The 12,747-nt window shown below is 64.0% G+C and overlaps 1 protein-coding gene across 7 annotated transcripts; it reads left to right on the top strand.

Annotated features, from left to right (window-relative positions):
- Positions 1 to 580: 580 nt before the first annotated feature.
- On the top strand, positions 581 to 11,488 carry GPR132 (G protein-coupled receptor 132). 7 transcript variants are annotated; one of them, XM_016121501.2, is made up of 3 exons: positions 581 to 914; positions 3,725 to 3,845; positions 4,907 to 11,488. In XM_016121501.2, the coding sequence occupies exons 2-3, from the start codon at positions 3,839 to 3,841 to the stop codon at positions 6,025 to 6,027; spliced, it is 1,128 nt and encodes a 375-aa protein (XP_015976987.2). In that variant the 5' UTR covers positions 581 to 914; positions 3,725 to 3,838; the 3' UTR covers positions 6,028 to 11,488. The 7 variants fall into 7 exon arrangements, 5 of the variants coding, with proteins under 5 accessions (XP_015976987.2, XP_015976992.2, XP_015976989.2 ...); XM_016121506.2 differs by lacking the exon at positions 581 to 914 and adding an exon at positions 1,670 to 1,822; XM_016121503.2 differs by lacking the exon at positions 581 to 914 and adding an exon at positions 1,670 to 1,850.
- Positions 11,489 to 12,747: the final 1,259 nt, after the last annotated feature.

The raw sequence follows: 12,747 nt of genomic DNA, 5'->3' as shown, positions 1-12,747 counted from the left end.
CCCCAGCGGCTGAAGCAGCCGGGCCTGGCTCAGGCCTCCATGGTGGCAAAGCGAAGGGGCTGACACGGTGCCCTTTGTGGCACCCCGAAACCCGGAACTGGCCCGTCAGGTGAGGGCGGTTTGGTCAGGCTGACAGTCGGCCACCAGTGCTGTCGAGGAAATGCAGTCATGTGTTTGGATGAGAGGTGGTTTAGCCTGGCATCCTGTAAGCCAGAGAGAGACAGGTGACCGTGCCCGCCAGGGCAGGTGGTGCCTCGGTGAAGGACGGTGCGTCTGGGGGACTCCACGTGGCCCCTCACGGGGAAACCCAGCAACGGGGGTCACTGGGCCCGGCCACATTGGCCCTGGAGGCTGGAGGCAGAGCCCAGGAAGGCATCTGGGGGCCCGTTTCCTCCAGCTGGACCCCAGGAAGGAAGCGGGGACGGCAGCGTGTGAGACGCTGGGGCCCGTGCTGGGCGCTGGGCATCCGGAGCTGGCCGGGGTGCCCCGGGGGGCGGGGGGCGGGGGGCAAGGGGGCACTGTCCAGGAGGCCGGCTTCGCTCTGCGCCCACCCGCCCTCCAGGCTCCACGTCAGGCACTGGCCCCGGAGCTGCTGGCCACCTGTCCGGGGTGCCGCTCCGTGGGTCCCGCCGGTCCCTCTGGGACCACCTGTCTCTGAGAGCCCTTAGAACTGTGACGAGAAGTGAGTCTGGTCCTGTTTCCTGTCATCTGCTACCAGCAAAGCAACGAGGCCACCACGTCACCACCTCGCACGGCTGGCCACCCCCAGGCTTGCTCTGCGGTTGGGGACTTTTAGAGACAACACACTGGGACCCGGCTGCTTCCTGAACGCTCCCTGCGGGGCGGACGCCGGCGGGCCGGGCCGAGAGGGTCTGCACGGGGGGCCGGCACAGAGGCCAACTGCTGGCGTGAAGGTGGGCTTGATCGAGGGTCCCGGCCGGGGGGCCTTCACCAAGAGAGGAGCAGTGCACGGTCCCCCAAAGGCTCGGGGAGCAGGGACCGTCCGCCCTGTGAGAGCCTCTACCCCAGGACCCTCCTGCAAGGTCCCCCCTGGCTGCTAGGTCCAGGAGCTCAGGGCCACCCTGGAGCCTCCCCCGGACCCCCACAGCCCTGGGAACTTCCTTGGTTGCTGATTCTCGGGGTGTTTGGTGGGGCAGGTGTGGGGGGTACAAAGCACCTGGCTCCCTGGCCTCCAGGGCCCTCCTAGGCCAAGGAGCCTGTGGAGCATGAGGACGGACACCCCTGGGTGGCGGTGGAGGGAGGGACCCAGGGCGAAGGTGGCGCGAGGTGGCTGCAGATAGACCCGGGGGTGGGGGCTCCACCTCGCCGGCATCAGGGAAATGCAAATGTGCTCCGAAGCCAGTAAAAAGCCCCGTGAGAATGGGAGAGACAGAAAACAGGTCCCCCTGCTGGACAGGGCGGCGAGGGCAGTGCCCGCCCGCGTGGGCGCTGCGTCGTGGGCTGGTGGCCCCTGAGCCCGCCCTGACGCTGGTCCCGCGGCCCGGCCGGCAGTGGGCCCATGGGAGACTACGCCGGGAGCGGGGATGCCTGACAGGGCGGAGAATCCGGGCAGCACGGGCGCCCGAGCGAGGGACCGGGCCAGCGGCGGTCGCCGGCGGGGCTGCCTGCCCGCGCCCCGAGGCCGCCGCTCCGCCTGCGGGACCGTGGGCCTGCGGGACCGTGGGGCTCGCCGTGGGTGCGGCTGCGTCTCTCTGGACAGTTCCCCGGTCGACGCTGGAGAGGACCGCGCGGGGCTGGCTCACGCCAGCGCCGTGGTGTCCAGCTGGCCAGCTTCTCTCCTCCGCGTGGCGGCTGTGCCCAGGTGACCTGCAGTGGACAGGCGTGGCGAGGTAGCCGCAGGTGCGCCCTGGGGGCGGCGGCAGTGGCCGGGGCAGGCCAGCTGGCCCGCGTGGAGCAGCCGCGGGGCCGAGGGCGCGGGGTTCGTGGGCCACGGCGGGTGCTGAGGTCAGGGGCCATCGCGGCCAGGTGGCGAGCAGCCTCCCGCTGAGTCAGAGCCACCACGGTCATCACTCTGCTGAGACCGTTCGTGTCCCTAAAGGTGGCCTGGGACACGGGGTGACGGAAGGAAGGACCAGGACCTTGGCGGTGGGCATCAGGCGTCCTGGGGACTGTGACCCGCCTCTCAGGGCGGTGGGCGTCAGGCGTCCTGGGGACTGTGACCCGCCTCTCAGGCTGCCCTGGTTCTGGGGCTGCTGACTTTCAGCATGGTCCCCTGCTCCCCCCTCCCCACCTGTCTAGCCAGCGCGTTGGCAGCTGATGGCCAGGGACGTGGCCCAGTCTCTGGACATCACCGGGCTGGCAGTGCCGCGTGGGCTGCCCTGGGACCCCCACCCCGCCCTGACCAGCCGTGCCCTCAGAGGGACAGGCTTTGAAAAGGCTCGGAGGGGACGTGTCTTCAGTTGGGCCACCACTTCCTCTGTTTTGCAGAAGTGGCTTCCTTCGAGAGACGCTATCCCCTGTGCGCCCGCATATTTCAGGGGGCTGGCCGGCAGCAGGCCCGAGAGGGGGGAGGGCTCGTGCTCCCACGAGGCTGCTGGAGCTTGCCCCCTGGAGCCCTCCCAGTGCTCGGCGCCTTCCGATGAAGGAAGTGGGCTGGGGGGCGGGCGGGTTCTGGTGGCCCTGCTCCCGGGGGGGCCGGCTCCCCACAGCTCCTCCCGAGGGGCCCAGGCCATGCGCCCCGCTGGCCCCCCGGGCTGGGCCTCCGTCTTGCAGCGTGTGCGTCTCTCGCTGGGCTGCAGGCCCCACGCGCGTCGGCCGGGCCCGTGGACCGTCACCGGAGGGCCGAGCCTTGGGCTGCAGCGCCCAGTGGCCAGGCCGTGGCTCGCAGGGGACGGGCAGGGCCCGACCCTCCGGGGCTGTCGCAGGAGGCCGCCTCGGCGGAGGCCGCTCGCGGCGGCGCGTCCCGGCTGCCTGTCGCTGCACGTGGCCCCTCGGCACACGTTTCCAGTGCCCCTGGGGCGTCTGCCTGGCTGAGCGCTGCCGTTTCCGGAGACGTCTGTGACTCCAGGCGGCAGAGGCACGCTGGGAAAGGAGGCCGGGAGGCCGGTGGAGGCAGCTCGCCAGCGCCCGGGAGGCCTCCTGCGGCCCCGCCCCATCCCCCACCCCGCCCGTGGCACCCACGGGGCAGGGGCGCGGGGCCGGGGCCTGGCCCCGGGCGGCACCATGGCAGCCGGCACGGTCACCCCTCTGGGCCTCCGCGACGCTGTCCGCAGGGCTGAGGGACGTGTGGGACTGCCCCGCGGAGCACCCGGGGTCCAGGGGCCCCTCAGGGCACGCCGTCTGAGCATGGGTTCCGAGCGGGGGTCCCCAAAAACACGCCGCAACCGCGCGCCAGCTCCGCTCCCCTGGGCCCCCTCGGCCCCTCCTGACGGGCAGAGAAAAGACGGCTGTTTGAACGTTCGTGTGCGTGTGCCTCGATTTATAAGTGGGGTTGAGCACCTTTTTGATTCGAGGAGCTATTTCTGCTTCTTCTGTGAATTATCTGCTCGTCGTCTTCCACAGCTCTGATTTCTATTGATCTGTGAGAGCTCTTTACATATTAAGGAACAGGCTGCGCAGAGGAAGGTCGACCCTCGTCCTCTGTCCTCTGGCGTAGCACCCGCGGGCGGGAAACAAGGCTCGCTCATCCTGAATGCGCATGCACATTGACCATTTGTCGATGACTTGGGATTTCCCTAAGGCAATTTCAACCTACTTTTTCCAGGTCCTTCTAAACTCTCTGAGTGACCTTCTCGACAGGACCGATAAGACGTGCCATGCACCTTGCCGAGCCCTGAAATCCCGCTGTAGAGGCGCCGCGACTCTGCGGCCTGCAAATATGCCAGGTGAGGGCCCCGCGCCACCTCTGACTTCACACTCGGAGGAGGGAGACCGGCAGAATTTTCGTACTTTGTCTCGGAACGGTGATAATTATGGCAAAAGTCAGCCTATGAAAACAGATTCAAACTCACTCAGCAGTGATAAGGCCAGAGGCTGTCCGTCACGGCTTCGGGGAGGACTTGTTTCTTGTCCCTTTGAGGAGTTTGAAAACCAGGACCGGGACGGGGGGTGAGTGAGGGTCCACCGCGCGCCTGGGCCTCACGTCACACCGCTTCTTGCGGGAGACCCCTCACCGAACACAGGGCTGTCATGGGCGTCGCCCTTGCCGCCCTCCCCTTCTGGGGGCTCCTGTGGCCCGCCCCGGGAAGGCTCTTTTCCCAGGAGGTCACCTGTGGGGGGAGTGAGCAGGCCCTCACCGGCACACCCAGGTCTGGTCACCAGGCTGGGCACAGAGAAGGGACTTGGTGTAGGATGGCGAAGACTGGGGGCCGAGTGCCTGGCCACGTGTGACCCCAAGCGGGTGGCGTGAGACTGGACTCTACTAGGATTCTTGCGGGGGCGGTGTTCGCAGGGTGACGGGAAGCAGGGAGGGGCCCCGAGTCACTCTAGAGAGGCCCCCCTCCTGGATTCTGGGTTTTCTGTCTCCCATTCTCTAGGCCGTGACTATCCACGGGGCTGGTGAGACAGGGCTGTGCCGGGGGGCCAGGGAGTGGGGCCGGCTCCTCGCACAGCAGTGGGGGGCTAGGGGAAGAGCTTCCTGGTGGGGACAGCCCGAGTACAGACCTGTGTCACCTGCCACCTAGCCCCAGACTCCGTGGGGAACACACAAGAGAGCCCTCACTCAGCAGTCAGAGAATAAACTTTCTTTTCGAGCACACAAACAGCCCTTTTGGAAAGGGACCCGAGTGAGTGGCGAGGGCTCGCCAGGGCACAGCCTGTGACCCGAGGCCGCGGGCAGCTCCGCGAAGCCCGTTTGGAGATCGCGGGCGCCTGACGTGTCTGCTCCGGAGCCCCGTGACTTGTGGCGGCCCTCCCGGGCGGCTCCTCACGCCCGTCTGTCCCGCAGGAAACGCCACGCTGGCGCCCGGCCCCGTCCCCGGGACCCCGCCCCTGGGCGCGAGGTGCAACCTGTCCTTCGAGGAGAGCAGAGTGTTCGCGGTGGCCGTGTACTGCTCCGTGTTCGCGCTGGGCCTGCCGGCCAACTGCCTGACGGCCTGGCTCACGCTGCTGCAGGCGCTGCAGGGCAACGTGCTGGCCGTGTACCTGTTCTGCCTGGCGCTCTGCGAGCTGCTCTACGCCGGCACCCTGCCGCTCTGGGTCCTCTACATCCAGAACCAGCACCGCTGGAGCCTGGGCTCGGGCGCCTGCAAGCTCACCGGCTACATCTTCTTCTGCAACCTGTACGTGAGCATCCTCTTCCTGTGCTGCGTGTCCTGCGACCGCTTTGTGGCCGTGGTGTACGCGCTGGAGAGCCGGGGCCGCCGCCAGCAGCGGACCGCCTTGCTCGTCTGCGCATCCGTCTTCCTCCTCGTGGGGCTGGTCCACTACCCGGTGTTCCAGATGGACGACCGGGACACCTGCTTCGAGACGGCGCCCCTGGACGGCCGCATCGCCCGCTACAACTACCTCCGGTTCGCGGTGGGCTTCACCCTCCCGCTGGCGGTCATCGCCTTCACCAACCACCGCATCTTCAGGAGCGTCCGGCGGAGCGAGGGCCTGAGCGCCGCCCAGAAGGCCCGGGTGAAGCGCACGGCCGTCGCGGTCGTGGCCATCTTCTCCGTGTGCTTCGCGCCCTACCACCTGGTGCTGCTCGCCAAGGCCGCCGCCTTCTCCTACTACGGCGGCGACGCGGGCCCCCTGTGCGCCGTCGAGGCCCGGCTGTGCACCCTCTCCGTGGTGTTCCTGTGCCTGTCCACGGTGAACAGCGTGGCCGACCCCATCATCTACGTGCTGGCCACGGACCACTCGCGGCAGGAAGTGTCCAGGCTGCACAGGGAGTGGAAGAAGCGGCGCTCGCACACCGACGCCGCCGAGCTCGCGTGGTCGAAGGGCTCCGACGGGCCACGGTCACCCACGTCCCTCGCCAACGGCTGCCTGTTGCCCCCGCCCGTCCAGCCCCCAGGGCCCCAGCCGGGCGCGTGGGCCTCGCTCTGCGCCCCGGAGAGGCTGAGCGAGGAGGCCTGCTGAGCCCGCCGGACGTCAGGGCTCGCGGCCAGCACGGGAGTCCAGGGTCAGCCGCGTGACTTCTCCGTCCGCGGTACCGGCCACAGAGCCCCCTCGGGCACACATGCCACCGATTTCTCGTGAGCCTCTGCACCTTGGGTCCCAGACCCCTGGGCTTGCCCCTGGGCCCCACACGGCAGGTCACAGCAAGCCTGGGCTCAGGACCGCTGTCTCCGAGCCGCGAGTGCAGGCAGTGTGGCTCGTTCTGGCTGGGCCGTCAGCAAGCAGCAGGGCCGGGGGTGGAGGCCACGTGCCTGCCCGGTGCTGCCGGCGGCTGGCGCCCGGGGACATGGGGAGGGGCCGGTCATGACGTCAGCATCCAGAGACGACTTTAGTTTCTGGGCTTTTCTGGGGGTGTGGCTTCGCTGGCTGTGACAGTGCCACGTGGGCCTCGATGCTCTGCCCCAGACGACCGTGCACACTCGGCGCCTACGAGCGGCGCCTGGCCAGCGCGGGGTGCACGGGGTGCACGGGCCTCTGGGGAGGAGCCCCGCCCCAAGGCCCTCGGCAGGGCTGGCTCTGCGCCTGGGGGTCTGGCGCCGAAGGGCGACCCCGGGTAGCTTGGAGCAGGTGCCAGCGGCTCTGGTTCCCGGCAGGGCCCGCGCGGCGTCTGCAGGCGCCGCCATAAGCGCCATCGGCCGGCGGACGCCAGGACGGGCGGCGCGGACGAAGAGGGCCAGAGGATGGTGGGGATCCGCCCCGCCGCAAGGCTTCCTGGATTCGTGGTCAGGGGAAGTGGCTGTGGGCTCGGGGCAGGCCGAACCCGAGGCGCGCAGGCGACGGCCTCCAGCCTCCGGCCTTCGCCGAGGCGCGTGGCCCAGAGGAGGCGGACTCCCAGCAACCACACGGGGCGCAGTCAGGTCCTGGTCTGCCCCCCACGGGCCTCTTCCAGGCCAGGCCGCCTCGCTGCCTCAGTTTCCCCATCTGCGACAGGGCAATGACACCTGCTTCCGGGTCAGCGCAGGGGCTGACCCCCCAGCTCTGCCTGAGGCTCTTCACACCCACTCGCAGCGCCCAGAGAGACACCGGGGGCCAGGGACGGAGGGCTCCAGGCTCATTCTAGGGGCTCGTCGTCCCGGAAGCTGAACTGGCCTCTGTGCTGAATGAGGTCTTTGTTCCTGCGAGGTGGCCAGCCGCCGTCGATGTCCGTGACAGACATTGTGCAGGTACATTTAGAAAATAGCTTCGGAATAAAAACGCGATGTGAATGTCCGCCCCAACGTCCCCTGCAAGTGAGATCACGTCGCTGCCTTTTCGGGCAGACGCGTCCTCCGGGGCTCTCTTGGAAGCCAGGCTCAGGGGAGGGGCATGTGCTCGGGGTGCTCCGAGTGGCTGGGGGTGCTGGAACGGTCCGGAATATTCAGGACTGGGCCGAGTCTCCCAGGGCTACCGCAACTGACTCCGAGATCAAGGTGCCGCAGGCTGGGTCCCGTGGGTGGCTCTGAGCGCCTGCCCGTGTCAGGCCCCTCCCCCAGCTCCCGGCCGGCCGACGCGGTCCTGGGCTGGAGCCTCCGTCCTCACGCGGCCTCTTCCTCTGCGCCTCCCTGTGTCTCCTCTTTTATTTGCTCATTTAAATCGTGCTCAGTGGGCTGACACCGTGTCGCGCGCCGTCTGGGCATTGCGCTGTGCACACCCCACGCCCCCTCCCCGGCGGTCGCCGGGGGTTTCCCTGTGACCCTGTCTGTAGCTGCGACCGCGAACCTTTCTCCTCTCCACCTGACTCACGCTGCTCCTGGAAACTTCGTGGGAGGGTCTCCCAGTGCTGAGAGCCGAGAGGTCCACCAGTGTGTGGCCTTCACTCCCTCACTTGCCCTTTCATTCATTCATTCATTCATTCATTCACTGGTTCACTCCCTCCCTCCCTCATCTGTCCCCGCCTCCTGCTACCCCTGGTGACCTGAGGCAGGGAGGCACCGTGAGGTCCACCCTCGAAGCTCTGAGGTCCATGCAGGGAGGCGGGCACTGAGGCGGTGAGCCGGTAGGGCCCCCTGGGCGCCCCTCCACCTACACCCTGGGCTCCTCCACAGGTGTGTCCCCACCTGGGGCTCCCGAGGGACCGGACACCCTGCTGTTTGCTCACTGCTGTACTCCCAGGTCGCCAGGCAGGACCCACACCTGAGTAGGCGCCTCGTTGTTCCCCAAGTCACCATGTAGAGACAGGTGGCCGTGCACGGGTGAGCCCTGCGCCAGCCGGGGTCCCACCCGGGCTCCCCTGATGTCTCCTGCACTCACAGTTGGCAGCCGACACGGTGGGCCTTCAGCCCCGCGCGCTCCAGCTTCCCACTCTGACCGGCATGCTGCCCAGAAGCTGCAGGTGGCCCACCCGCCTCCGCCTGGCACGGCCAGGCCCTGGGGGAGGCCGTGTCGCCGGGGAAGGTAGCTCCGAACCGCCTGGCTGGAGCCTCTGGGGCGCCGCCTATGCCTGACCCGTGAAGTGGCCCGCACGCTTGTGGGTGTCCAGAGGGTGCTAACACTGACCACAGAGCTTAGGCCTGGTGGGGCGCACCCCCGCTGCCCGCGTTACCGTTACCAGACTCGGCCCGAAGCCCCAGGACTTCCGAGGACAGCTTCCCGTGGACCGGCTCTCCCAGCCCTCACGCCTCAGTTTTTGGGAATGGCACTCTGGAACCCCTTCATCCAGATGGCACCCCCAAGCCCCTGTAGGGACAGCCCACTGTCCTGTGGGGCACCCGGGTTGTTTTCAGTGTGGCTGTAGCGGATGGCCCTCCCGCAAGCCTCCCTGCACGGGGCTCTTCGTGACTGTGTGTCTGCACGTCCGTCGGGTTCATGCAGGAGACTTGCTGTCACAGGCGGTGTGCCCGCCACACGGGGCGCCAAAGCTCACCCCGACGCGCAGCGTGGCTGACCTCCTTCACTCAAGGCTGTCTCGGAGCTCCTGGGCCTTTGTATTTCTGTCTAAATCTTAGAATGCCAGTTTTCCTAAGAGCGAGCTGGGGTTCCAACTGGGATGGCGTTGCACGTGAAGACGAGTTTGGAGGGAACCGAGGACGTCTCGGCAGTGACTCTGCTGTGCGGAGGCCGACCTGGCGTGTTCCTTCGCTCGGAGGCGTTCACTTCTCTAGCCGCGGCCGGCAGCCTTCCACGTTCGGGCCTGGCCCGTTTGCCGTTGGATTTATTCCTGGGTGCTGATGTGTCAATGCTTTGCACGTGGCATCATTAAAATTTTTTTAAATATAAAAAATGGTTTATTACTTGTGTACAGAAATGTAATCGATTTCCTGCACTGACTATCAGATGGTCATGCTTAATTCTTTTTTACTTTGATCCGTTTATCTGGAGATTTGCTGTGGACGGAACTGTGTCCCCCTCAAATTCAGATGCTGAAACCCCAGCCCGCAGTGTGACTGTCTGCGAGGGCAGGGCTTTTAGAGGGTAACTGGGACTAAACAAGGTCCTAAGGGTGGGCCCTGATCCAACAGGACTGGTGGCCCCGTAAGGAGGGGGAGAGCAGCCTACCTCTCTAAACTGCTGCCTGCGGGCTGGGGGGTGGGGCGCACCCCAGAAGCCCCGCCGGGCCGGAGCTGGGCTGTGGACTCCGCGGCCTCCAGAGCCCGAAGAGGTGACCTTCTGTGACGCCGCCCTCGCGGTGTGTTGTCACGGCGCCTCAGCCCGCTGAGACAAGATTCTTTGGGTTTCTACATTCAAAACCCTCTCTTTGGGGAACAATGATTTTAGTTCTTTTCAAACCCTGTGCCTTTTACTTCTTTTCCTTGCTTTCTTGGGCCTTGCCTGGCCCTCTGGCACAGGGCCGGGTGGACTCGGTGGGCGCAGACACCGGCCCCCCTTCCCGAGCGGTGAAGCGCTCACATTTGCACTGTTTCACTATGCTTTTGTCGACGAAAGAAACGTCCAAACCTGCAGAGAAGTTTTATGAGTTGATTTGAACCGAACTGACAACAGTCGCTGGGCAGCGAAATCGCAAGGGATTGAGAAAATGCTCCGGACAATGGCAGTTCCACGGCTTATGTCACATGGTAGAATCTAAGGAAGAGACGTAGGAAGTTGCGTCGCATGCACCGGTGGCAGATCGGGGGGCGGCAGAAGGCAAAGCGGGGACGTCCCTGGGACTGGACAACACGTGAGACGAGGGACACACGCTTCGCTTACGTTGGCGGGTGCGGGACGGATGACAGCGGTGTGCGGGGGACAAGGAAACAGCGGGGGGCTGCGGTCTGGCGTGGTTGTGCCCCGAGGGGACTGGACAAGGCGCTCGCCTGACATTTCTAAGGTATGTGATCTTAGATGCACAAGGACGATAGCCAGGCTCACTCACAGTAACGCTGACCTTTGCCAAGGAGGCCGCAGGCGTAGGGCGTGACTGCCAGCCAGTGACCGCTCACTCTAGTTAGGAATTTTTCCGTTCAGCCCACCCTGCGTGGTTACTTCCTGTCTCTGAGTTTGCAAGGCCGCCACGCAAACCTCCCCCGAGCTTGTCAGGTTTACTGCGTGGCCCCTTTTTAGTTCATATATTACATTATTTCCTACAGTTGTTTTGTAAATACACATTATTCAGCTGAAGGGAGTCCCCTCCTTGTGCAGGGAAAAAGGGGTCCATGGCCAAGGACAGGTCCGGTCTTTGCCCGGGGGAACTGGGAGGTGATCTCAAGACCCTTGGGATGTTCTGCTTGCTAGTGGTGTCAGTTAGTCAGGGGATCAGGGCCATAGCACAGAGTCTAGGATGTGATTTGGGGGGGGGGCCTTAGGCCTTTGGTGTGGAACCCACCTGGACCCTCCCCCATGCTCCCCTCCCCCTGCTGATTTTAATCTCTATACTTTCTGGGTAATAAACCATCACCATGAGTGTGAGTGTTTTCAGCAAGTTTTGAGTCTTTTTAGTGAATTATTGAAGCTGAGGATGGCCTTGGTGACCTCCAAGCGTGTAAAGAGTGTCGGAAGCGAGGGTCGTCCTGTGGACTATTTCCGGGTTGGCACTTGTATATTCAGTTTCCTAAGTATTTTATCACAAGTGTATGTTGGATTTTATTGATGATGCTTCTCCACCTACTGAGATTGTCATTTTTTAAATTCTCCTTCATGTTATTAACACGAATTACATGGCTTGGTTGAAATGTTAAACCAGCCTTCTCCGGAATAAACCTAACTCAGTAGTGACACGTTCTCTTTTCTGTGTAGTGCTGGGTTTGATTGGCTGCGATCATGCTTGGAATTTTAAAGTACGGTCATGAGAGAGACTAGCCAGTAATTTTTCCTTGTCATCTTTATCGAGGATATGCTGGCCCTTGAGAACAAGCCGGGGAGAGTTCTCTCCTCACTAGCTGGAAGGCTCCACGTAAGGTTGATGCTTTCTCTCATTTGAGTCTTTTTCATAGATTCCAAGTCTCCTTGTCGATAATTTTCTTGAATACAGCAGTTACTATTTTTAAAAGTTGATTGATTACTCCAATATCAGGGCCACTCATAAGTCTATTTCTATTATATGGGATATCTTTCTTTCTTTCCTTCTTTTTTTTTTTTTTTGCCATTTTTGTTCTCGCGTTCTGGTAGGCCTGTTAATGTTTCAGGCTTATGCTGGACATTCTTGATGAGAAAGCACGGAAACTCGGCAGACGGCACCTCGCCCAGGACCGCGTTTTTGGCCCGCGCGTGGCGTGGGGTTCACCTGCGGCCCTCCCACCAGCTGAAAGCGCTCACTTCCTTCAGCCTGCACCATGTTTGTACCCTTTGCCCCAGTTCCTGCTGGTTTCTTGGTCTTGTTTTCATTTGCAGAACATAACTGTGTTAAGGAATTCAATCTTTCCTGCGGCATGTGGTGGAGAACACAAATTTCTCCTAGTCTTTCCTCTTTGTTTGACATGCATTTTTATGTCGTCGCATTTTCCACAGCCATTGTCATTCACCCCAGGGCCACAGTGACCTAATTGGACCTTCTACTTACACGACCACCCCTCCCCCCTAACAGTGATTCTTCTCAAGGCCAGTTCAGGACCCACCTCTCTCCTGACCAACCCTGCAGGGGTCGGTGTCACTGCTAGGAGAGACCCTGTCCCTACCCTCACCTAAACTTTCTCCCGGGTCACAGCACCCAGGCCTCTCCTGCCTCGCCTGGGGGCTGGTCCTGCCGGCCCCGCGGCCTGGAATTCTCTCCTCCGCCTGCCCCCCTCCAGGTCTACAGGAAGGGGCCCGCACCTGGCCTTGCGAAAGCGCTTCCCACCGTACACGTGTACAAACGGGCATAAGTATGTTTATGCCCTCGGCCCCCCGCACGGGACACCGGGGCATGTAGCGCTTTACTGAGTTAGCACGGCTGCCCTCGCCGGCACTTAAGAAATACTGCTTTAATTAACGGATTTTGCATCCTATTTAACACCTTTTCCACTAAGGAATGAAAAGGGCCCTCCTCTGCTTTCCACTCCAACGGCAGCATTTCTAACCTGTAAACCCGGGAAGCCCCGGTAGCGACCCGGGCAGAACCGGGTGCCGAGGCCGCGCCCCCGCCGCTGCCGAACGCCCGCCCCCACGACGCCCCGCCCCTGGGGCCTCCCGGCCCCGCCCCTGGCTCCTCCCTGCCCCGCCCCGCTTCGCCCCGCCCTCTCCGCGCACGTCCGGCGCCCCGCCCACGGTGGCCCGGCGCAGGCGCAGTAGGGGCGCGCGCGGAAACCTGGGAGCTGGCGGGCGCGGGGGGGCGGCGGACGGCGCGAGCCC

The sequence above is a fragment of the Rousettus aegyptiacus genome, unplaced genomic scaffold, assembly GCF_014176215.1.
Source record: "Rousettus aegyptiacus isolate mRouAeg1 unplaced genomic scaffold, mRouAeg1.p scaffold_m13_p_21, whole genome shotgun sequence".
Classification (NCBI taxonomy): Eukaryota; Metazoa; Chordata; class Mammalia; order Chiroptera; family Pteropodidae; genus Rousettus; species Rousettus aegyptiacus.
The sequence above is the reverse complement of the archived record's forward strand: the minus strand, read 5'-3'. Positions and strand labels throughout refer to the sequence as shown.